The 26,171-nt window shown below is 45.5% G+C and overlaps 1 protein-coding gene across 1 annotated transcript in view; it reads left to right on the forward strand.

The window, feature by feature from the left end:
- Positions 1–26,171, forward strand: part of specc1la (sperm antigen with calponin homology and coiled-coil domains 1-like a) — a 248,262-nt gene that overhangs the window by 140,561 nt on the left and 81,530 nt on the right. Inside the window, 2 exon segments of the mRNA XM_052032052.1 lie at positions 7,024–7,187; positions 20,368–20,462. Coding sequence (XP_051888012.1) covers positions 7,024–7,187; positions 20,368–20,462 — 259 coding nt within the window.

Here is a 26,171-nt window from a genome sequence, read left to right on the forward strand (position 1 = left end):
TAAATTATGTATAATCTATGTCAACTTAAGTTTACGTTAACTTATGTGGGTCATGTTTGTAATGTACTGTGCTGCTGCTGCAGAAAGCTAATTTTCATGGCATTTATACCACGTGTTTATGTTTGCCTATGACAATAAACTTGAACTTGAAATGGAATTCTAGAAACACCTCCAACGTTTCATGAACCTACTTCACAATTTGGAATCTAACCTTGTGAAACAAAACCTAACATCCATGCCAACACTGAGAAAGCAGCATTTTATGCACAATACAGGAAGATGTTACGGCTTTAGAGCACAAATACCCAAAAGGAAAAGTGTTTCATCAATGGCTGACCAGAGAAATTAAAGATGAAAGGAAGAAACTTATAAGATTGCCAGAAATCCTAGTAGGCCTCACAACTGCGAACATTTTTGAAATCAACAAAAGAGAAAGAAGAAATTGATAAAGAAAGGCAAATAGCGAGAACTATAAAAACAGACTACAGCAGCTTTTATAAGTAAACAGGGTGGTGACGAAGGTTTTAGGCACGCTGGCTTTCATCAGTCAGGGCATTGAGTATAGAAGTTGGGATGTTGCAGTTGTACAAGATGTTGGTGAGGCTGTACATGGAGTATTGTGTATAGTTTTGGTCACCCTGTTAGAGTAAAGACGTCATTAAGCTGGAAAGAGTGCAGAGAAGATTTACGTGAATGTTGCTAGGACTCTGGGCCCTGAACTATAGGGAGAGGTTGGGCAGGCTAGAACTTTATTCCTTGGAATGTAGGATACTGAGGGGTGACCTTGTAGAGGTGTATAAAATCATGAGGGGCATGGATAGGGTGAAAGTACACAGTCTTTTTCCCAGGGAACGGGAATCAGAAACTAGAGGTATAGGTCTAAGGTTAGTGTTAGAGAGAGGAAGTCTTAAAAGGGACATGAGGAGCAACTTCTTCATGCAGAAGGTGGTGCGTATATGGAACGAGCTGCCAGAGGAAGTGGATGGGGCAGGTACAATAACAACATTTAGAAGACAGCTGGACAGGTACATGGTTTAGGTTTAGAGGAATATCAGCCAAACGGGGGCAAATGGGACTAACTTAGATGGGCAACGTCAGCATGAATGAGTTGGGCCGAAGGGCCTGTTTCCTGTGTTATTTTATGACTCTTTAGGTAGGTATAAAAGGAGAAGACTAGTGAGGGGAAATGTTGCCCCCTTACAAATAGAGACAGGAGAATTTATAATTGGGAATAAGGAAATGGCAGAGGAATTAAACCATTACTTGGCATCCATCTTCACAGAAGACCTGCTGGATATGTAAGAGAGTCAAGTGTCTGGTGAGACTGAGGAACAGAAGGAAGTAACTAATTACTAAAAAGACAGTACTAGAGAATGTTGCAGCTTGAAAGCGGATAAATTTCAGGGACCTGATGATCTATACCTAAATGAAGGAAATGGCTTTAAAGATCTTGATACTCAAGTTATCGTCTTCCAAGTTTCTTTAGATTCTTGTTTTGTTCCTGTGGATTGGATGATAATAAGTTTGACCCCACTCTTTAAGAAAGGAGGAAGAGTGAAAGCAGAGAACTACTGAACTATCCGCCTGATGTCAGTGGTAGAAAAAATGCTGGAATTTATAATGGAGGATGTACTGACAGAACACCTCGAAAAGAACAATAGGATTGAGCCAAGTTGACATGGATTTATGAAAGAAAAATCACGTTAATTTATCTACTGGAGTTCTTTGAGGATTTGACTGCTTGAAAATATAAGAAGGATCCAGTGGATGTGGTGTATTTGGATTACTGGAAGACTTTCAATGAGTAGAATGGGGATAATATACTGATGGGGGTTGAGGACTGGTGAGTGGACAGAAGGATAAATGTAGGAATAAACAGATCCTCCTCAAACTGGCAGGCTGTGACCAGTGAGGTACTGCAGATCGATGCTTGGGCCCCAGCTGCTCACAACCTATATCAACAGTTTGTCCATGTTTAACTGACAATAGTAAATTAGGCGAGGTTGTGAGTACAGAGGAGGACGTAAAGGGACTTCTAGGAGATATGAACAAACTGAGTGAGCGGGTGAGAAAATGGCCAGTGGAATATAATGCGAAAAGTATAAGGTCATCCACTTTGGTGCAGGTAACAGAAAAGCAGAGTGATGTGAGATTAGGTGGAGATAATGTTCAATGGAACCTGGGTGCTTGTACACACGTCAGTGAAAGCCAACGTTTAGAAGCAGCAAATGATTATCAGGGCAAATGGTTGGCCTTTATAACAAAAAAGTTTTGAGTGCAGGAGTAGGGAAGTCTTCCTGCAATTTTATCAGGCCTTGGTGAGCTCATACCCAGGATATTCTACGCAGCTTTGCCCTCCTTACGTTAGAAAAGATGTATTTGCTGTAGAGGGAGTGCAGCGTCCCAGAGATGCCGGGTTTGCCATTTGAGGAGATGTTGAATAGAGCGAGGATGGTTCCCCTGAGTGTGGAGTCTCGGAGCAGCAGCACAGTTTGAGATTAAGGGGTACTCTGTTTCTGACTAAGATAAGGAGAGAGGCAGTGAACCTTTGGGATTCTCTGCCCCAGAGGGCTGTGGTGACTCAGTGGTTGTGTTCATTCAAAGCAGAGATCAGTATGTTTCTGGACATTGAGGAAACCGTGGAGATAGGGACAGTGCTATTATGTTCATGTTATTTCATGTTATTATTATTGTTATTTAAGTTCTTATGTGTGCTTATTGCAATTTAAGCTGTCAGCATACTTGGTCTATGTATTTCTTTTCTGTTGAGGACTCACTGGGATACACTAATAAACACTTATCACAATGATAATTTAAGGACCTTGTGCTCACAGTTCCATGTAGAGACCTCAGCACATCAGTCCTGCTGGGATTAAAAGCCAACCAGAGGAACATGGCTGACTGATACTGTGAGGTGCCTCCCCGTCGACTCCAACTCTGTGGTTGTGGTACTGGGTCGAGTAACTGGTTACAAGCTCCAAAGCCACCATCACAAACTTGAAACCGAGTTTCATCAGTCTGTAAATTCCAGTGCTTGCATGGAAAATGGCTAGAAAACATGTCAGGTTGTCATAACTTGTTCACTCGATTCCTTGTGGTAAAGGACTTTTGTTCCACCTTTGCTTGGATAATTGTCAGTGCCCTTGGAGTATCTCATGAGAAATGGTCTTAACCTGAATCAGCTGCCTCCCAAGGATTTTTTTTGTTTCTGTTGTAAACTATGATTGTAGATTTGGCACAGAATGACATCTCAGGCAGGCTGTCACAAAGAATGATCTGTCCCTGTAAGGTTTATTGCCTTACTTTTATTTTCCCCTGACTGTGGTTCTCTTCGCCTCCACTTATGTGACTGAGGATCATGGGCCATTCTGAGAATCTAATTCCAGCAGTGTCATACTGCAGCCAATTAAATGACGTTTTTAGAAGAAAGTTTGGTTATGTTGCAATCAGGCAATGTGTTGTTACCAAAGAAACAGGTCAGTATGGTTCCTATGATAAATCTTATATCTTATCTTAAGATTTCCTGATATAGAAGGAGGATTGTTGGGTGTGAAGAGTAATGGTTTTTAGTTTTATATATATGCTTCTGAAACCTGGACTACCTGTATCAGACATCTCAAGGCACTGGGAAAATACCATCAACATTGTCTGCATAAAATCTTCCAAGTTCACCAGGACAAGCAAACTGATGTCAGTGTCCTCTCCCAGGCCAACTTCCCCGGTATTGTTACATTCAGGCTGCATTGGGAAGGCCACAACATTCACATGCCCAACACTGGACACCCGAAGCAGACACTCTATTCTGAGATTACCAAGTGGATAGAGGAAAAAATTCTATGGTGAAGGAGCATTCTGGATGGTGCTGAGAATCTTGAGGCCCTGTGCAAGTAATGGAAGGAGCGCGTCATCTCATGAATTACCTGGCAGTACAGCAACTGTGGAAGAGTCTGCAGTTCCCACATTGACCTCATTAGCCAGCTCAGAACCCACAGAAGAGTGGATGATGTAAGGGATCCTTGATCCTGAGGGACTGCCTAAGAAGAAGGAAAGTTATTCCAGCTCCAGCCAGATAAGACCAATCTGTATCTTCAGCAAGATGAGTTTCTCTTGCCAGTTGTAACCAAATGGCTGCTGATTCTAAGTTGACCAGGGGAGTGATTCCATGAATCTACAGTGAGCCATGGAATATTAAATAGTGTTGGTGCTGAAAACTAAAAGAGGAACTGATGAATATAAACTTTTCAATGTGAGGAGATATTTTCCAGAAATCGCACAGTAGTGTAGCGGTTAGCGTAATGCTATTACAGCGCCAGCGACCGGGTTCAATTCCTGCTGCTGCCTGTAAGGAGTTTGTAAGTTCTCCTCCTGTCTGTGTGGGTTTCCTTGGGTGCTCCAGTTTCCTCCCACATTCCAAAGACGTACAGGTTAGGAGCTATGAGTATGCTTTACGGCAATGCTTGTGGGCTGCCCCCAGCACATTCTCAGTAATGTGAAAAGATGCATTTTACTGTGTGTTTCGATGTACATGTGACTAATAAATAAATATCTTATCTGAATATCATATCTTATCTTATTTCCTGATATTGCTCACAATAACAACTGTACCATGGATTACCTGATACACTATTCTCTTCCTAAACTGGACCTCTGTTTTAAAGTCCTTTTAGGAAAAGAAATTGCTGAAAGTAAATATAACCTGAAGTAATATTTTCCCAAACAGATGTTTCTTCTCCTGCTGGCTTTACCAGCTTTCTCTAACATTTCAGGCTCCAACATTGTATTTTTTTCCCCATCCATTTACACCTTCTTCAGACAGCTCAGCTGTCATTAAGAAGCCTTCACCACCCTTTCTCAACTGACACCAAACTGTGTCCTCCATCTTCTCTTGGTCTTCACTCTGTCAAAGACATTCCCTTTGTTCTCTTCCACCGTGTTCGCCCCACATCCCCTTTGTAAAACGTGCCTCTTTTCTAACTTTCTGTGTTTGCATGAAAGGTCATTGACCTGAAACACTAACTCTGCTTCCCTCTCATTTTCTGTTTTTATATCAGATTTTATTTTCCAATCGTGGGGGTTTACAAGTTTGTATGCTCCCCAGTTTCAGCTTACAGCTCAGAAGTGGCCAGATTGTTTAATATTACTTACTGATTTGTGACAATGATTAGCAATTGATTTGAAATTTGCCTGCAGAATTAATAATAATGAATAATACAAACAATTGTTGATGGACTTGCATCTGGGCACATAGATTCAGTTCAACGGTTCATTGTTGATAAACTGTTAGTCTTGCTGAAAAGATCCAAAAGTGGGACAGCAGGTTCATGGCCCTGAGCAGGAAATGTTAAGGTAAAGAAATGGTCATCCCATTGCATCAAAAATCTTGGGTAATTCCTTAAAAGTGCCAAATATTGTCAGATGGACCAGATCAAAAGCAGTTGTGTTGTTCAGTTCTAGTAAGCTAATTATCTCCAGTGAGCTGCAGGAGTATGTCTATGCAGGTAGATTTGATACAGGCAGTTAATAAAATAGGGGAAATTAAGGAAGGTCAATTGATAGAATTCTTCTTAGTGTGGAGGGTATCCATAGCATCAGTTTTTACAAGGATAACCAAACTGGAGGACTTAAACCTTTCAATAGTAATTACAGTGACTGGGAATCCATTATGAAATGTGGTATATTGTGGTTTGCAACAGCAGGTGAAAAATCAGTCAGCAGGCCGGCAAGGAGTAACAATGGGTGGATGAGACCTTTAAGCATCCATGTGTGTTAGCATCAGATTATGAACCCAGCTTTGCAAACCATGATTCTTTCCTGTGAATTTTTATTGGTATATTGGCAAAAGTAGCTGAAGTGATGCTGAGTGCCGGAAATTTAAACTTCTGGAAATTAATTTGGTTAAAGTGTCAAAGAGCTTTATAGAGTAATAGAGCACAGAAACAGGTCCTTTGGTCCAACTCGTCCATGCCAACCATGGTGCCCAGCAAGCTAGTCCTATCCATCTGCATTTGGCCCCTTTCCCTCGAAACTACTCTTATCCATGTACTTATCCAAATGTCTTTTAAATGTTGTTATTGTACCTGCCTCAACCACTTCCCCTGGCACTTCGTTCCATATATGCACCACCTTTTGCATGAAGAAGTTGACCCTCAGGTCCGTTTTAAATCTTTCACTTCTCACCTTAAACCTGTGCCCTCTAGTTTTTAGCTCCCCTTCCCTGGGAAAAACACTATGTGCGTTCACCCTATTTATACTCCTAATGATTTTATACACCTCTATAATGTCACCCCTCAGTCTCCTATGTTCCAAGGAATAAAGTCCTAGCCTGACCAACCTCTCCCTATAACTCGAAGGCCTGGCAGCATCCTCATAAGTCTTTGCACCTTTTAATGATGTCTTTATATAAAGTTTTCCAGCTTTTGAGAAGAATTGACAAAATTGATCCTGGGGAATTGATCTCTGGGTCAAAGGTACAAGATAACCTATTATTTGCATATTTTAAATGTGAGAGGATGGAAAAGCAGCCCTATAGATTCAAAAGATACTGGGATTGTGCTGTGTGAAATGTAGACTGTGAATTAGTGCAAGAGTAATTGGAAGGGTCCTGGAGAGAGACGGAAGAGTAAGATGAAAAAGTTGGACGTAGGGTTAGATTATGATAAAAGCTTTATGCTTTTTCCAAATGAAGAGTCTTATAGTTTTGAATATTCTCTGGATTCCTGCATCACAATGTCCTTGGTGTAAAACTGGGTGAAATAGCACTGAGAAACCATGTATTGTGAAAAATTACTGAAAGCTACATCTGAACTGAACAGAAATACTCTGGTATGATGCAGCTGATACCACAAACTCACTATGTCAAGTCTTGAATGCATGAAGTCACCTACCAGCAGAATGTTATTTCCAGCTTTCATGTCAACATAACAATAGCATAATTGAGTATAAAGGAGTTTGTTGTTAAATGTCTGTTGGAAAAGCTACAGAATGTTTTATATAATTAATGGTATCATTAAATATGACCTTTAGGCAAGATGAAGAGCGGGGGCGTATGTACAATTACATGAATGCTGTAGAGCGAGACCTTGCTGCTTTAAGACAAGGTATGGGTCTGAGTCGCAGATCATCCACGTCTTCTGAGCCATCCCCAACTGTCAAAACACTAATTAAATCCTTCGACAGTGCTTCCCAAGGTAACAATCTTCTATTTGTAATTAATTTATTATTTTAAAACGTCTATAAATTTAAATGAAGCAAATTCCTTTAAGCAGTTCAGATGTGATTCCATTTATCTGAGGTTGATTGTAAAACTATTGTTTCAAGAAACTAAATTTCTCCTTTGAAATAGTTAACATGAATCAGACACTTATTTGTACAAGTGGGTTTAGTAGATTTACTGCTATGGCATCATTTTAAATGGGGTTCTTGCAACTGGAACAAGCCACTCACCAGTTAGAAATTTGGTTCATTTTCATAGAATCATAGAACAGTACAGCACAATACAGGCCCTTCGGCCCACAATGTTGTGCCGACCTTTAAACCTCACCTGAGACTATATAACCTCTACCTCCCCCATATCCCTCTATTTTAAATTCCTCCATATGTTTATCTAGCAATCTCTTGAATTTGACCAATGTACTTGCCTCCACCTCCACCCCAGGCGACCAGAACTGGACACAGTACTCTTAAGTGTGGTCTAACCAGAGTTTTGTAGAGCTGCATCATTACCTCGCGGCTCCTAAACTCGATCCCACGACTTATGAATGCTAACGTCCCATAATCTTTCTTAACTACCCTATCCACCTGTGAGGCAACTTTCAAGGATCTGTGGATATGAACCCCCAGATCCCTCTGCTCCTCCACGCTACCCAGAATCCTGCCATTAACTTTGTACTCTGCCTTGGAGTTTGTCCTTCCAACGTGTACCACCTCACACTTCTCTGGATTGAACTCCATCTGCCACTTCTCAGCCCAGCTGTACATCCTATCAATATCCCTCTGCAATCTTCGAAAATCCTCCACACTATCCACAACACCACCAACTTTTGTGTCGTCTGCAAACTTGCCAACCCACCTTTCTACCCCCTCACCCAAGTCATTAATAAAAATCACGAAAAGCAGAGGTCCCAGAACCGATCCTTGTGGGACACTGCTAGTCACAGCCCTCCAATCTGAATGCAATCCCTCCATCACAACAGGCAAGCCAATTCTGAATCCACACGGCCAAGCTGTCCTGGATCCCATGCCCTCTGACCTTCTGAAGAAGCCTACCATGTGGAACCTTGTCAAATGCCTTACTAAAATCCATGCAGACCACATCTACTGCACTACCTTCATCAATCTGCCTGGTCACCTCCTCAAAGAACCCTATCAGGCTTGTGAGACATGATCTGCCCTTCACATAGCCATGCTGGCTGTCCCTGATCACACCATGATTCTCTAAATGCCCATAGATCCTATCTCTAAGAATCCTTTCCAACAGGTTGCCCACCACAGGCGTAAGGCTCACTGGTCTGTAATTCCCTGGACTATCCCTACTACCTTATTTGAATAAGGGGACAACATTTGCCACCCTCCAATCCTCCGGTACTATTCCCGTGGACAGCGAGGACTCAAAAATCCTAGCCAACGGTTCAGCAATCTCCTCCCTTGCCTCGCGGAGCAGCCTGGGGAATATCCATCAGACCTCGGGGACTTATCTGTCCTAATATTTTCTAACAGCTCTAACATATCCTCTCTCTTGATATCAACATGCTCTAGAACATTAACCTTACCAACACTGTCCTCAGCGTCATCAAGGCCTTGGTGAATACTGAAGAGAAGTATTCATTGAGGACCTCACCCACTTCCACAGATTCCAGGCACATCTTCCCACCTTTGTCTCTAATCAGACTTACCTTTACTCTCGTCATCCTTCAGCTCTTCACATAAGTGAAAAATGCCTTGGGATTTTTCTTAACCCTACTCGCCAAGGCCTTTTCATGTCCCCTTCTTGCTCTCCTCAGCCCTTTCTTAAGTTCCTTCCTCGCTACCCTATATTCCTCATGAACCCTATCTGATCCTTGCTGCCTACACCTTATGTATGCTGCCTTCTTCCTCCTAACTAGATGTTCGACCTCTCTTGTCACCCACGGTTCCTTCACCCTGCCATTCCTTCTCTGCCTCACCGGGACAAATTTATCCCTAACATCCTGCAAGAGATCCCTGAACATCGACCACATCTCCATAGTACATTTCCCTTCAAAAATGTCATCCCAATTCACACTCGCAAGTTCTAGCCTTATAGCCTCATAATTTGCCCTTCCCCAATTAAATATCTTCCTGTCCTCTTTGCTCCTATCCTTGTCCATGACAATGCTAAAGGTTAGAGAGCAGTGGTCACTGTCCCCCAAATTCTCACCCACTGATAGATCTGTCACCTGACCTAGTTCATTACCTAATACTAGATCTAATATGGCATTCCCTCTAGTTGGCCTGTCAACATACTGTGACAGGAATCCGTCCTGGACACACTTAACAAACACTGCCCCGTTTAAATCTAAGCAGGTGCCAATCAATATTTGGGAAGTTGAAGTCTCCCATGATAGCAACCCTGTTATTCTTGCACCTTTCCAAAATCTGCCTCCAGATCTGCTCCTCAGTATCTTTGCTGCTACCAGGGGGCCTATAGAATACTCCCAGTAGAGTAACTGCTCCTTTCTTGTTCCTAATTTCCACCCATACTGACTCCAGAGAAGATCCTTCTACATTATCCACCCTTTCTGCAGCTGTAATAGTATCCCTCACCAGTAACACCACCCCTCCTCCTCTTTTACCCCCCCACCATCTCTTTCAAAACACTGAAATCCAGGAATATTTAGTATCCATTCCTGCCCTGGTGGCAGCCAAGTCTCTGCAAGAGCCACAATATCATAGTCCATGTATTTATGGCACTGTAGTGTAGCAGTTAGCGTAATGCCAGAGACCCGGGTTCAATTCCGGCCACTTGCTGTAAGGAGTTTGTACGTTCTCCCCGTGTCTGTGTGGGTTTCCTTCCACATTCCAAAGACGTACGGGTTAGGAAGTTGTGGGCATGCTATGTTGGCGCTGGAAGCGTGGCGACACTTGTGGGCTGCCCCCAGAACACTCTACGCAAAAGATGCATTTCACTGTGGGTTTCGATGTACATGTGACTAATAAAGATCTTATTTTATTTATCCAAGCTCTCAATTCATCACCCTTATTCCTGATACTTCATGCATTTAAGTAAATGCACTTTAGCCCATCTACTTTCTACTTTTATACCCTCTACTCTGCTTCTCCTTCCTCAAAGCCCCTCTATATGTTAGATCTGACTTTACTCCATGCACTTCTTCCACTGACCTATTGCTCTTGTTCCCATCCCCTTGCAAACTAGTTCAAACCCTCCCGAACCACACTAGCAAACCTGCCTGCAAGGATATTGGTCCTCCTCAAGTTCAGCTGTAACCCATCCAATCTGTACAGGTCCCACCTTCCCCAGAAGAGATCCCAATGATCCAAAAATCTAAAAGCTTGCCCCCTGCACCAACTCCTCAGCCACGCATTCAACTGCCCTCCTAATCTTCCCTTCACTATCACGTGGCACTGGCAGCAATCCTGAGATTGCTACCCTTGAGGTCCTGTTCTTCAGCCTTCTGCCTAGCTCCCTATATTCCCTTTTCAGGACCTCATCCCCTTCCTACCTATGTCGTTGGTACCAACATGTACCATGACTTCTGGCTGCGTTACCTCCCGCTGAAGAATGCTGTGGACCCGATCAGGGACATCCTGGACCCTGGCACCTGGGAGGCAACATACCATCCGGGATTCTCGCTCACATCCACAGAACCTCCTGTCTGTTCCCCTGCCTATCGAGTGCCCTATCACTATTGCCCTCCTCTTCTCCTCCCTTCCCTTCTGAGCAGCAGAACCAGTCCCAGTGCCAGAGACCTGGCTTCTGCAGCTTGATCCCTGTAGGTCATCCCACTCAACAGCATCCAAAGCAGAATACCTATTACTGAGGGGGACAGCCTCCAGGGTCCTTTGCACTGTCTGCCTGTTCCCTTTCACTTTCTCTTCCCTGACAGTCACCCTTCTATCTGCCTCCTGGACCTGAGAAGTACCTGCTCTAAGGGGGGGGTAACTGCCTCCCAAAGCACTGCACCTACATATCTCTCTCCCTCCCTGATGCTGCTCAGTGTTTGAAGCTGTGACTCCAGCTCATCAATTCTGAGCTGAAGTTCCTCCAGCCTCAAGCACTTACTGCAGATGTGGTCACCGTGCACCACAGCACGGTCCATGAGCTCCCGCAGCACATCGCCTTGTCCTCCATCTGAACTATTTTTTCCCTACCCAGCTAAAATTTTAAAATTTTAAATTTTTTTTTAAAATTTTTTATTTCCAGCGTGGTAACAGGCCTTTCCGGCCCAATGAGTCCGTGCCGCCCATTTTAAACCCAAATAAACCTGCCCGTACGTCTTTGCAATGTGGGAGGAAACTGGAGCACCCGGAGGAAACCCACGCAGACACGGGAGAACATACAAACTCCTTACAGACATTGACGGGAATCGAACTCCAATCGCTGGCGCTGTAATAGAGTCGTGCTAACCGCTACACTACCATGCCGCCCCTACTTAAAAATTAAATTTAATTTAATTAAATTTAAATTTAATTAAAAAATTAAATTTAAGTTTTCTACTTCAAAATTATAACAATAACAGTTAAACCTTACCCTTACTTACCAGCTACTCACCAGTGTTGTTGCAGATGGCCTCCGCCTCTTGATGCCGGAGAATAATAGATAAGTGGATCCCGCCTCGCCCCGTTTCCCCCTAAACCCATTGAGCCAAAGCCCAATCACTTTGCTACCTCTCACTCCGCTGCCCGCTCCGACGCTGCCCGCTGGATATGGCGGTCTTTTTAAACTGTTTGCGCGCTACCCACTGACATCACACGTCTGCGCAGTCTTGCCCCACTATTCCCGACTAGTAAAAAAAAACGCTTAGCCACTCCGAAGTCCTTGGCCAATTCTCTTGCCGAAACGAAATGAAACTGCTGAAGTTTTCTTTTCTCTTTTTAAACTGTTTGCACACTACCCACTGACGTCACATGCCTGTGCAGTCTTGCCCCACTATTCCCAATTAGTTAAAAAAAACACTTAGCTGCTCCGAAGTCCTCGGCGGATTCTCTCGCTGAAACGAAACGAAATTTTAATTACCTGGTTTCCTTCATCTCCTTAAAACTAACTCCCTGATGGTATGTTTGATATTGACTAGCTTCCATTGGTATGCACTCTTCTGCTCACAGTAACTCCACTCCTATGATGCTAGGAACTCAACTTGAGCTTTGACCTTTTCATCACTCACTGAATGCACTGGTCATGGTGGATCATCAGAAGCTGATCCCTGTGCTCAATGCCTCCCCAGGAAGACTGAGCAGTTCTAAGGCCACTGCTGCCCAGAGGGATAGATCTTGGAGAAAAAGAGAGATCCTCTCCTTCTCTGGCTCCTCACCGTTATGTGATTTCCTCACACTGCAACAGAGTATTACTATAGCGAAACCTCACGATGTCTTCATCAGTCTGGGGCACTCCTGTACATAGATCGTAGAACAGTACAGCACAGACAATGTCTGGGGCACTCCTGTACATAGATCGTGGAACAGTACAGTACAGACAATGTCTGTGTCGAACACGATACCGAATTAAAATAATTGTCTTCTGCCTGTACGTGATCCATATCCCTCCATTCCCTGCATATTCATTTGTCCATCTAATTAAATGCCACTATTGTATCTGCCTCCACCACACTGCGCCCCCGCCCCCCCCACCCCCGACCCCTGGCAGCCAACTCCAGGCATCCACCACTCTCCATAGAACCATACAGCACAAAACAGGCCCTTCGGCCCACCGTGTCGTGCCGTCCATCAGACCACCCTCACACTACCTAACCCCTTCCTCCCGCATATCCCTCTATCTCACGTTCCTCCATATGCCTATCCAACAAGCTCTTGAACCTGTTCAATGTATCTGCCTCCACCACCACCCCAGGCAGTGCATTCCATGCACCAAACACTCTTTGGGTGAAAAACCTCCCTCTGACATCTCCCCTGAACCTCCCACCCATGGGAGAGGCTCAAGCCATGACCTCTCGTCTTGAGCATTGGTGCCCTGGGAAGGAGGCGCTGACTGTCTACTCTATCTATTCCTCTGAATATTTTATATACCTCTATCATGTCTCCTCTCATCCTCCTCCTTTCCAGTGAATAAAGCCCTAGCACCTTAAGCCTCTCTTCATATTCAATACTCTCCAATCCAGGCAGCATCCTGGTAAGTCTCCTCTGCACCCTCTCCAATGCCTCCACATCCTTCCTATAATGAGGCGACCAGAACTGAACACAGTACTCTAAGTGTGGCCTAACTAGAGTTTTGTAAAGCTGCATCATAACCTCGCGGCTCTTAAACTCAATCCCGCGATTTATGAAAGCCAACATCCCATTGGCCTTCTTAACTGCTCTTTCCACCTGTGAGGCAACTTTCAACGAACTGTGAATATGAACCCCCAGATCCCTCTGCTCCTCCACACTGCCAAGTACCTTGCCGTTTACCCTGTACTCTGCCCTGGAGTTTGTCCTTCCAAAGTGTACCACCTCACACTTCTCCGGATTGAACTCCATCTGCCACTTGTCAGCCCAGCTCTGCATCCTATCAATATCCCTCTGTAAGCTCCGACAGCCCTCCACACTATCCACAACACCGCCTATCTTAGTGTCGTCCGCAAACTTACTAACCTAGCCCTCCACCCCCTCATCTAAGTCATCTATAAATATCACAAAAAGTAGAGGTCCCAGAACCGATCCCTGCGGGACACCACTAGTCACTGCCTTCCAATCCGAGGGCACTCCTTCCACCACAACCCTCTGCTTTCTACATGCAAGCCAATTCCTAATCCACACAGCCAAGCTTCCTTGGATCCCTTGGCCTCTGACCTTCTGAAGAAGCCTACCATGAGGAACCTTATCAAACGCCTTACTAAAATCCATGTAAACCACATCCACCACACTGCCCTCATCAATCTTCCTGGTCACCTCCTCAAAGAACTCTGTCAGGCTTGTGAGGCAAGATCTTCCCTTCACAAAGCCATGCTGGCTGTCCCTAATCAGTCCATGATTCTCAAGGTGTTCATAAATCCTATCCCTTAGAATCCTTTCTAAGAGCTTACCCAGCACAGACGTGAGACTCACCGGTCTATAATTCCCTGGCCTATCCCTATTACCTTTTTTGAACAAGGGGACCACATTCGCAACCCTCCAATCCTCCGGCACCACCCCCGTAGACAACGAGGACTCAAAGATCCTTACCAGCGGTTCAGCAATCTCCTCCCTAGCCTCTCGAAGCAGCCTGGGGAAAATCCCGTCAGGCCCCGGAGATTTATCTGTCTTAATATTATTTAACAACTTCAACACATCCTCTCTCTTGATATCAACAACCTCGAGAACATTACCCCTACCAGCACTCCCTTCCGCATCATCAAGACCCCACTCCCTGGTGAATACCGAAGAGAAGTACTCATTGAGAACTTCTCCCACTTCCGCCGCCTCCAGGCAAATTCTCCCACCTTTGTCCTTAATCGGACCTACCTTCACCCTAGCCATCCTCCTACCCTTCACATACTTGAAAAAGGCCTTGGGATTTTCCTTAACCTTACTAGCCAAAGCCTTTTCATGTCCCCTTCTAGCTCTCCTCAGCCCTTTCTTAAGTTCCTTCCTTGCTACCCTATATTCCTCATGGGCCCTGTCTGAACCTTGCTGCTTATACCTCACGTATGCTACCTTCTTCTCCCTAACAAGTCGTTCCACCTCTCTCGTCACCCACGGTTCCTTCACCCTGCCATTCCTTCTCTGCCTCACCGGGACATATTTATCCCTACCATCCTGCATAAGATCCCTGAATATCGACCACATCCCCATGGTACATTTTCCTTCAAAAAGGACATCCCAATTTACACTCCCAAGTTCTCTCCTTATAGCCTCGTAGTTAGCCCTTCCTCAATTGAAAAACCTCTTGTCCTCTCTGCACCTGTCCCTGTCCATGACAATTTTAAAGGTTATGGAGCAATGGTCACTGTCCCCCAAATGCTCACCCACCAATAGATCCTTCACTTGTCCCGGTTCATTTCCTAAAACTAGATCTAACATGGCATTCCCTCTAGTTGGCCTGTCAACATACTGCGTCAGGAATCCCTCCTGGACACACTTAACAAATTCCGTCCCATCTAAACCTTTGGCACTAAGCAGGTTCCAGTCTATATTTGGGAAGTTGAAGTCTCCCATTATAATAACCCTGTTATTTCTGCTTCTCTCCAAACACTGCCTGCCAATCTGCTCCTCTATATCTCTACTGCTACCGGGGGGGCCTATAGAATACTCCTAGTAGAGTAACTGCTCCTTTCTTGTTCCTTAACTCCACCCATACAGACTCTAGAGATGATCCTTCTACAACATCCATCTTTTCCACAGCCGTAACAGTGTCCCTGACCAGTATCGCCACCCCTCCCCCTCTTCTCCCCCCTTCCCTATCCCTCTTAAAACACCGAAAACCAGGAATATTCAATATCCACTCCTCTCCTGACGTCAGCCACGTCTCAGTAATAGCCACGATATCATAGTCCCCCATACTTATCCAAGCCCTCAGTTCATCCCCCTTATTCCTGACACTTCTTGCATTTAAGTAAACACACTTCAGTCCATCTATCTTACTACTTTTACAGCCTGTATTCTGCTTCTCCTTCCCCAAAGCCTCTCTACCTGTTTGATCTAACTTTTCCCCATTCCCTTCTTCCTCTGACCTACTCCTCCAGTTCCCTTCCCCCTCACAAACTAGTTTAAACCCTCCTGTACCACCCTAGCAAATCTCGCTGCAAGGATATTGGCCCCCTTCTGGTTCGGGTGTAACCCGTCCTCTCTGTACAGGTCCCACCTTCCCGAGAAGAGATCCCAATGATCCAGAAATCTAAAACCCTCCCTCCTGCACCAACTTCTCAGCCACACATTTATCTGCCACCTCCTCCTATTCCTACCTTCACTATCACGTGGCACTGGCAGCAATCCCGAGATTGCTACCCTTGAGGTCCTGTTACTCAATTTTCTGCCTAGCTCCCTGAACTCACTCTTCAGGACCTCATCCCCCTTCCTACCTATGTCATTGGTGCCAATATGGACCACAACTTCTGGCTGCTCTCCCTCCCACTCAAGAATTCTGTGGACCTGATCAGTGACATCCTGGACCCTGGCACCTGGGAGGCAACATACCATCCGGGATTCATGCTCACTGCCACAGAACCTCCTGTCTGTTTCCCTGACTATCGAGTCCCCTATCACTACCGCATGTCTCTTTCCCACCCTTCCCTTCTGAGCAGCAGTACCAGTCCCAGTGCCAGAGACCTGGTAACCAGGTCATCCCCCTCAACAGCTTCCAAGGCAGAAAACTTGTTACTGAGGGGAACAGCCTCCGGGGCTCTCTGTCCTGTCTGCCTGCCTGACTTCTTCTTCCTCTTCCCTCCCCTGACAGTCACCATTCTATCTGCCTCCTGAACCTCAGATGTACCTACCCTAAGGGGGGTGACTGTCACCTGATGCACCGTGTCTACAAAACTCTCTCCCTCCCTTATGCTGCGCAGTGTTTGTAGCTGCGACTCCAGCTCATCAACTCTGAGCCGAAGTTCGTCCAGCCTCAAGCACTTACTGCAGATGTGGCCATCTTGGACCGCAGCAAGGTCCACGAGTTCCCACATCAAACAGCTGCAGCACACCACCATGTCCTCCATCTGACCACCTTTTTTTTTCCCTAGTTGGTCCCACCTACAAATCTATAATGACCAAAAGCTAAACCTTGCCTTTACCTACTTACCCTCCTTGCCCCTTCACGCCGAAGCCCCTTGAGCCAAAGCCCAGAACACTCTGCTGCCACTCACTCCGCTGCCCGCTCCGATGCTGCCCGCTCTCTGGGCTGTTTGCTTTTTAAGCTGCCCGCGCCGAGCCTGCACAGTCCAGCCCCCACTCGACTACTTAAAAAACTTACTAAAAAATCTAAACCTTACACTAAAAACCCTAACAAAAACTAACCCTTACACCCAAAAACCCTAATAAAAGTGATAAACAGAGAAAACACTTAGCTGCTCCGAAGTCCTCCGAACCGAAGCCCGATGTAAAAAACTTGCTCTACACATCCCCTTCAAGCTTTCCCCGTTTCCCCGCCTCACCTTAAATGCACGTCCTCTACTACTTGACATTTCTATCCTGGGAAAAGGACTCTGACTCTCTACCCTATCTGTGCCCCTCGTAATCTTATAAACTTCTATCAGGTCTCCCCTTAGCCTCCAACGTTCCAGAGAAAACAACCCAAGTTTGTCCAACCTCTCCTTGTAGCTCATACCCTCTAATCCAGGCTACATTGTGGTAAACCTGTTCTGCACCCTCTCCAAAGTCTCCACATCCTTCCTGTAAAGTGGTGACCTGAATTGCACTTAATACTCTCAAGTGCAGATAACCAAAGTTTTATACAGCTGCAACATGACTTTGTGACTCATATACTCAGTGCCCCTGACCAATGAAGGCAAGCATGCCGTATGCCTTCCTTACCACCCTATCTACTTGCGTGGCCACTTTCACTGAGTTCTCGACTTGGACCCCAAGATCCCTCTGCACATCAATACTGTTAAGGGTTCTGCCATTAACTGTGTACTGTCCCTTTACATTTTACCTCCCAAAGACTTGCTCTGATTAAGCTCCATCTGCCATTTCTCCACCCATATCTGTAACTTGTCTATATTCTACTGCATCCTTTGACAGCCCTCTACACTGTCCACAGCTCCACCAATCTTTGTGTCATCTGCAGATTTACTAACCCACCCATCTACATTTTCATCCATGTCATATATATATCACAAACAACTGAGACCTCAGCACCACTGATCATGGATCTCCAGCCAGCATAACACCCTTCCAGCAGTACCCTCTGTCTTCTATGGGCAAGCCAATTCTGAATCCAAACAGCCAAGACTAAACTCTTCCAATCCAGGCAACATGCTGGTGAATCTCCTCGACACCCTCTCCAGTGCAGTCAAATCCTACCTATGGTGTGGTGACCAGAACTGCACACAAAACCCCCGGTGTGGCTGAACCAGTATTTCGTAAAGTTGCAGCATATCGTCCCACCTCTTGCATTCTTCGCCCTGACCTATGTGCCTTCTTTACCACCCCATCTGCCTGCGTTTCAGGGAACTATGAACTTGAACCCCAAGGTCAGTCTGTTCATCGATGTTCATTTATCCCCTACAATTTACTATACGTGTCCTACCCCTATTGGACTTGCCAAAATGCATCAATCTCATCTGTCAGGATTACATTGCGTTTGCCCAACCTTCCAACTGAGCTGTATACTGCTGTAGCCCTAGACAGCCTTTGCTATCCACAATACCATCAATGTTCATGTCATCTGATCATGCTGAGGAAATATAAGGATATGCATGGCTGAGGAACTCAGTAGGAATATTGTTATCAGAATGAAATATTAGAGCACATACCTGGCTGATGTTGCCTGCTCTCCAAGTTTTCAGTCACTCTGATTCCACTGTGACCATCAGTCTTCAGTATGGTTGACTAGTGAGATGCTGCTGTCTGTGGCTACCCCCACCTCCTATTCCTGACTTTCTCCCAAATGGAGAAGATTGAGAACACTGGTAAACATGTCATGTGTTTCTATTGTAACACATAACCTGTGAGCGAGGGCTATGCTGCCGGCACGTGAATGGCAGTGTGAGGGGTGGGGGGGGAGGGGTTGCCACAGGAGTGTCAGCACAGCTCTGTTTTGTATTTGTGGGAGTTTTGTCTTCAGTGTCAGTGTGGAACAGGTCCTTTATGTGGCTTTACACATCTTTTCTCAAATCAGAAATTTCTTGCAGCGTTACTTCATGATATGGGGATTGTCTGCAGCCAGACACCAGTGCAGCCATCAGCTGCTGGGCTCTCAGTGACAGTCCTACCAAGTCTCCTGGTATCCCAAAAGCATTGGACCTCCCTTTTTTGCCTCTGTGATGTTAATGAGTATTTTAGTGTTGTGAAACATTTTCCCTCTTCCCTGTAGCCTCCCTGTCAGACTTGCTGCTGTTATTTTTGTCACTGTACTTGCCAGCAATTGGTCCCACAGGAGCCGATCCCTTGCGGGTTAGGTGTGCAGCAAAGGTTGTGACAGTCTGTTGATTAGATTGTGGACCTTGTAATATAGCACCACCACCATATTACCACAATTAAAGATGTTCACAGCCAGTTTCACAATTTTTTTGAAGGACACAACACACAAAGAATGGCTGAATCCCAATTTCTAGGCAATAGTGCTTGTGTATGTCAGATTTTTCCTTAGTTTCCAAGCTGTGTTCATGGATATCTTGGTATTTTAATCCAAAATACTTCACATATTTTGCTGGTTACATAACTGTGTTTCTATCAGTATGGTTGTTAGTAAACATTACCATCTCCATTGTAGCTCACTCAACCTAGTGGTACAAATGTGTTTTCATTGTTGTCAGACAGCTCTATTCCTAAAACTATTTAGGTTGTGTTGGCAAATTCCTGTGTTCATTGTTGTGGGACAGATTGTATGTGCAAGCCATGTCGTTGAATATGGATGATTGTGTGTCACCTTTAAATAGGGGAACAAAAACAGCTTGATGAAAAGTGATTCACTGCTATGAACGTAATCTTCTCACTGCCTTCACAAATACCGAACTTTTTACTCCATATTTCCTCCTCCTGCCTGTGGTAGAATGTTGACTAGTTAACCACCTAGTGGCTCATAACTTCTCTCCATCTTTCCATGAGCAAAATGTTACAACATGACAATACACCAGCTGATTTCAGTTCTAAGCACAGTGATTCAAAGGTATGTATTTTACAAATTATTTTTGTTTATACAGCAGATGTTAATATTTTAAGTGGGACTGATTAGATGGACATTTTTGACATAAAACTTGGAGTGTATTCCTTTAAAGTACTCTAATATATGTATTTAAAAATATGCTTTACAAATACATCCTCTCTCAAACCAATAAGCACAGCATATTGCCAACGCAGTCGGAATGGTTCGAGGAACAGAGCTGCCTGACACAGTAGTAAAAGGATATTTGCAGTACAGAATTAAAAGACCTTGCTTGCTTTCAAAGTTCCACATTTTGCTTTTTGAGGTTACTAAGATAATGGGAATTCATTTGACTTCACTCTGCATTGATTAGTTTGCGATACCGTTAAAGTTGAACAATATTTCAGAACTGTGAATGTAACATTACTTTCTGTACTAAAAATAACTATTTTGTTTTCTAGTTGTCCCTAACACTAGTGCAACTGCCATTCCGCGGAGCCCTCTTAGTCCAAGCCCCCTGAAAACCCCACCAGCAGCTGCTGTGTCACCGATACAGGTACGTAACCAACAATAGCCAGTCTGCAAGTAAGAGTGTGATTGAGGTGATATTCTGACTTACTAATAATGTGTAGCAGCAGTAACTGTTTGTTGAACCAGGCTTCAAATCTCAATCTTGATGCACCCTTTTCCCTGGCCTCAATGCCCTTGGGCATTTAACATGTAATTTAGTGATGTACTTTACACTGCTCGTTTTCTTGGACATTATTGGATTTCTGCAGCTTCAAACATTGGGAAACGTCATGTAGAATATGTATTTCTGTTATTTTCTCTTCTATAAGAGGTTTCAAAAGATATAAAGGCAGTGCTGTTGACAGTATTTGATTTGTGAGCTGAGTACATATAGGAAAACAGAACATCACTTATTGGTAAGTGCTGCATGACAGCACTGCTGACAACATTACCCATCACTTTGCTGTTAGAACATAGAACAGTACAGCACAGGAACAGGCCCTTCAACCCACCATTTTGTGCCGAACTAATTAAACTAGTAATTAAATGCCAAACTAAACTAATCCCTTCTGCCTACACAATGTCCGTATCCCTCCATTCCCTGCACATTCATGTGCCTGTCTAAGAGCTTCTTAAATGCCTCAATCATATTTGCCTCCACTACCACCCCTGGCAGCACATTCCAAGCACCCACCACTCTCTGTGTAAAATAAACTTGCCCGCACATCTCATTTGAACTTACCCCCTCTCCCCTGAAATCCATGCCCTCTAATATTAGACATTTCGACTGGAAAAACATACCAGCTGTCTATCTATGCCACTTTTATCTCCATCAACCTGGTCTGAAGCACTCACCTGCTTTACCCACCACCTTGTTCTTTGAGATAGTCTTTTCTTAACCAGGAGATCCAGGATCCAATTAGCCACAAATGCAAAATATCCCTGGATTGGAAGCTCCACCACATCTCCATGGAAGAAAGCGGCTCTACAGACAGCTGAAGGCCGAGGTTCTGTAGAAAAGCCATGACCTACAGAAAGGGAATGGGAATTCTAGCAGCTTGCTGACAGCCCTGACTTCTGTGGGTTCTTCTGCACTGACAAGGGCATTCACAGCCCAAAGCCCCACCCACTGAGAGTCGAGAACAGAGCTGATCTTATCAAGAGCAGTGAGACAGTCAACGGCCGCTGGAGGGAACACTTCAGCTGCAGCCCTGACCTTCACGTAAGTGCTCCTGACTTCCTCGCACAGCAGCCTATTTGGTCCTGCCTCGCCACCAATCCAGCCAGCAGGAAGTCAAAAAGATGGAATGTCCCCAGTGATGTTCCCATTGCTGTTCTAAAACTCTGTGGTGAGGAGCTCAGTTCGTCAATCCACAATCTCTTGTCCATAACTGGGATGGGAAGAATATGCCAGGGCACCTCCGAGATTTTGGAGTCCTGACCATCTTCAAAGGAGTTACAAAATCTGACTACAGTAACTATCACCAGAATCCTCAGCCGGAGAGCTGCTACCCCAGTCACAGCATAGATCCTGTCCATCCTCCAGCTCAGTGGACATGATCTTCAAAACGTTAACTCTAAGATAAATGCAACGAGCAGCTGCAATCACTGTATGTGGTTTTTCCTGCCCTCACTGAAGCCTTTGACTCTAACTGGGAGAGATCATGGAGCATCCACACAGAAGGCTGATGCAGGGTCTTAACCCAAAATGGCTCCTCACAGAAATTTGTCCCCATTTTATCTTTGCTTCATGATGCCGTGCAAGCCATGGTTCTAACCAGTGGCTTTACATCACAGCCAGTCTTGGTGCAAGCAGTTGTCATAGAGTCATGCAGCATGGAAACAGGCCCTTTGGCCCAACTCATCCATGCCATCTTTGTTGCCCAACAAGCTAGTCCCATCTGCCCGTGTTTGGCCCATAGTCCTCTAAACCTCTCCTATCCATGGACTTATCTAGATGACTTTTAAATGTTTCTAATGTGCTCGCCTCAACCACTATTTCTAGCAGCTCATTTCAAATACACACCACCCTTTGCGTGAAGAAGCTGCCCATGATGTCCCTTTTAAATCTCTCACTTCTGATTTTAAACCTTTGCCCTCTTGTTTTTAGCTCCCCTCCCTAAGAAAAAGACTGTGTGCTTTCACCCTGTCTGTGCCCCTCATGATCTTATACACCTCTATCAGGTCACTACGCAATCTCTCCTTGTAGCTCAGGCCCCAAGTCCAGGTAACATCCTGGTAAATCTTTTCTATACTTTTTCTAGTTTACTAATACCTTTCCTATGACTGTGTGACTAAATCTGTACACGATGCTTCAAGTGTGTCCTCACCAACACCTTATATAACTGCAACATAACTTCCCAACTCCTATACTCAATGCCCTGACTGATGAAGGCCAGCGTGCCAAAAACCTTCACCACTGTCTACCTATGACACCACTTTCAGCAAACTATGCACCTGCACTCCTAGGTCCCTCTGTTCCATAACATTCCCCAGGGCCCTGGGACTCCAAGACTCACTGTATGAGTCCTGCCCTGGTTTGATCTCCCAAAATGCAATAGCTCACATTTATTTGGATTGAAAGCCATTTTCCAGTCCTCAGCACACAGACCCAGCTGATCAAGAACCCCCCATGAAATTTTTCATAACTTCCACACTCTCTACAACACCAGCTATTTTAGTATCATCTGCAAACTTATAATTATGCCTTGTACATTCACATTCAAATCGTTTATATAAATTACAAACAACAAAGGTCCCAGCATTGACCCCTGTGGCACACCACTAGACACAGGCCTCCAGTCCGAGAAACAATCATCACCTACCACTGAGCCAATTATGAATCCAATCCGTTATCTCCTTCTGGATCCCATGCTATCTAACCTTCCAGACTAGCCTGCCATGAGGGACCTTGTCAAATGCCTTGCTGAAGTTCATACAGACAACATCCACTGCCCTCCCCTCATCTACCCTCTTGGTTACTTCCTTGCACGCACGGCTTCCCACGCACAAAGCCATGCTGACTGTCCCAAATCAGACTGTCTCTCCAAATGTTGGTAGAGGCGGCGTCACTGCCCCAATAGTTTTCTCGTCATAATGCTGCACCTCATCTCCTGCTGGAGTGGAGTCTTCAAGATTAACAGCTAACCATTCAGCCTATGTCCCCTCGACTTCAGAGCCAACCTCATGAGTTGAGCTGCAGTGTGCGGACAACATGTGCTTCCGCATATGCAGAGGGCGAGCTTCAAGTCATCAACTTCTCAGGTGAAGCATACAACAGGATGGGCCCTATAACCCACATCCACCAGACAAAGGTCCTTCACCAACCTGCCTCTGCTGTACAGTGCCCTCTCGCAATAATGGTTCCCTATGGAAAATGTGGACCACTTTGCATATTGTGTTTGAATGTTAATACCAAACCTGTCTCCACCAAATCTTCCAAATCCACATGTGGGATAAGTGGACCAATGTCAGTGTCCTCTCCCAGAACAACTTCCCCAGCATTGACACCCTAATTACACCCAGTGGGCACCAATGGGCAGACCAGGCTTTTTGTTTGCCTGATACTAGGCTTGCAAAACGGCAGATAGAGGAAAAGATTCAAGCAAAAAAAAACAAACTGCTGGAGGAACTCAGCTGGCAGGCAGAGTCTGTGGAGAATGGTGAAGGTTTTGGGTCAAGACCCTGCATCAGGACTGAGTGTCTTGAGGGGAGGTAGCCACTATAAAGAGGGGAGAAGGAGAGATGAGGCAGGGGTTGGCAGATGATAGGTGGAACAGGTAAGGAGGGAGATGATGGGCAGATGGAGCAGGTGAGGGAGGGGAAGGGGTGGAATTGGGAGGCAGTGGCCAGTCAGAGAGACATGTAAGGAAAGAGAAAAAAGTTGTCGGGGGGGGAGAGGGGAGATGGAGCCTTGTAGAGGAAGGAGAGGGTGGGGTGTGGGTTCAGAGAGTCTGGGGAAAGATTCAAGGATGTTCTTAAACCCTTCTTTAGAAAGTACAATATTCTCCTCATTCCTGGGGATCCTCGGCCTATGACCACCCAAAAGGGTGAAGGAGCATCCGCACCAGGCACATCCAGCCCCATCTGTGCAAGTGTCTGTTAGTGCCAATTTGGCTTCACCTGCCAGACAAGAGGAGGTGGTACCCATGCTGCAACCGCTGTGTGCCAGTGGTGGAGGGAGTGAATATTTAGGGTGGTGGGCAGGCTGCTTTGTCCTGGATGGTGTTGAGCTCCTGAGAGTTGTTGGAGCTGCAAGTGGTTATATTACCTACCACTCTCACCTTCCATCGTGCTATTGACTTGTGCATTTGCATCCAGCACTTCAGGCTGTGCATGGTGCGAGTGCTTCAACCTTTTCTTTAACACTCACACCCCAGGCCCCTCCATCGCTGAGGATGGGGATGTTCTTAGAACTCCTCATGTTAGTTGTTTGATTGTCCACCACCATTCATGAGCAGATGTGGCAGGACTGCAGAGCTTTGATCTGACCAGCTGCATGCATGCTGCTGTTACTGTTCAGCAGTATACAGTCCCATGCTGCAGCCTCTCCAGGGTGGGAGCTCAGTTCCAGGTTTGCCTGTGCTGCTCCCAGCATGCCCTCCCGCACTCCTCACTGACCCAGGGTCGGTCCCCTGGCTGGACAGTAATGGCAGAGTGAGGGATATGCTGGGCCATGATCTGCTGCTGATGGTCCACGGTGCCTCAAGAATGCCCAGATTTGAGCAGCCAGATCTGTTCATTCACTGCCGCATTGAGCATGGTTGTCCTGTCACACACCACAGTGGAAGAAATCCTTCGTGTGATGATGGAACTTTTCCTCCTGTGTGGTCGTTACTTCTACCAGTGCTATCACAGACAGCTGTATCTGCTGTGGGTAGATTGTGAGGATGAGACGTTGGTTCGGTCACTACCGTCCATAGTTCAATCTGGCAGCTGTGCCCTTATTGACCGAGACACTTGGTCACTGCATTCAAAGGGAAGTGTAAGACTGGATGGATCACCTGGCATTAGCCGAGGCACCGAACTGGGACCCAACAAAGAGTCCACCAGCGCTTGCAAAGTCCTCCTTACAAACTCATGAGGACTAGTGTCTATGTTGGGAGAGCCGATCCACAGACTAGTCAGGCAACAGCCGAGGTGGCAGTTAGGAGGGAGTTACCCTTGGAGTCCTCAATGTAGATTCCAGACCTCATGAAACCTGTGACATTAGGTCAAATCTGGGCCAGCAAACCTCCTGTTTACCACCTACCATCCATCAGCTGAGGAATCAGTGCCTCTCCATGTTGAACAGCACTGGGAAGGAGCACTGAAAGTAACAAGGGCACAGAATGTACTCAGGGTGGGAACTTCAATGTCCATCACCAAGAATGTTTTGGTAGCTCTACCACAGACCGAGCCTGCCGGGTCCTGACGAACAGAGTGGCCAGACTGGGTCTGTGGTAGGTACAGAGTGAACAACACTGGGGATAAACCTGAACCTCGTCCTCACCACTCCCCACCTGGCAGAGGCATCTTTCATGCTGTACAGTGTTCACCACTCAGTACAGTGTTCACCCTGAGGACAGCCTTCATTGTGTTGTCTGGCTCTACAAACATGCTAAATGGGACAGATTCCGAACAAATCTGGCAGCTCAAAACTGGGCATCTGAGGCACTGAGGACCATCAGCAGCAGCAGAAGGTTCACCATCACTACCTGTAACCTCATGGCCCAACATTGACATGGATCCATTGGTCTTCAGTCCCAGATCCATT

Source organism: Pristis pectinata, chromosome 17, assembly GCF_009764475.1.
Source record: "Pristis pectinata isolate sPriPec2 chromosome 17, sPriPec2.1.pri, whole genome shotgun sequence".
Taxonomy (NCBI): domain Eukaryota; kingdom Metazoa; phylum Chordata; class Chondrichthyes; order Rhinopristiformes; family Pristidae; genus Pristis; species Pristis pectinata.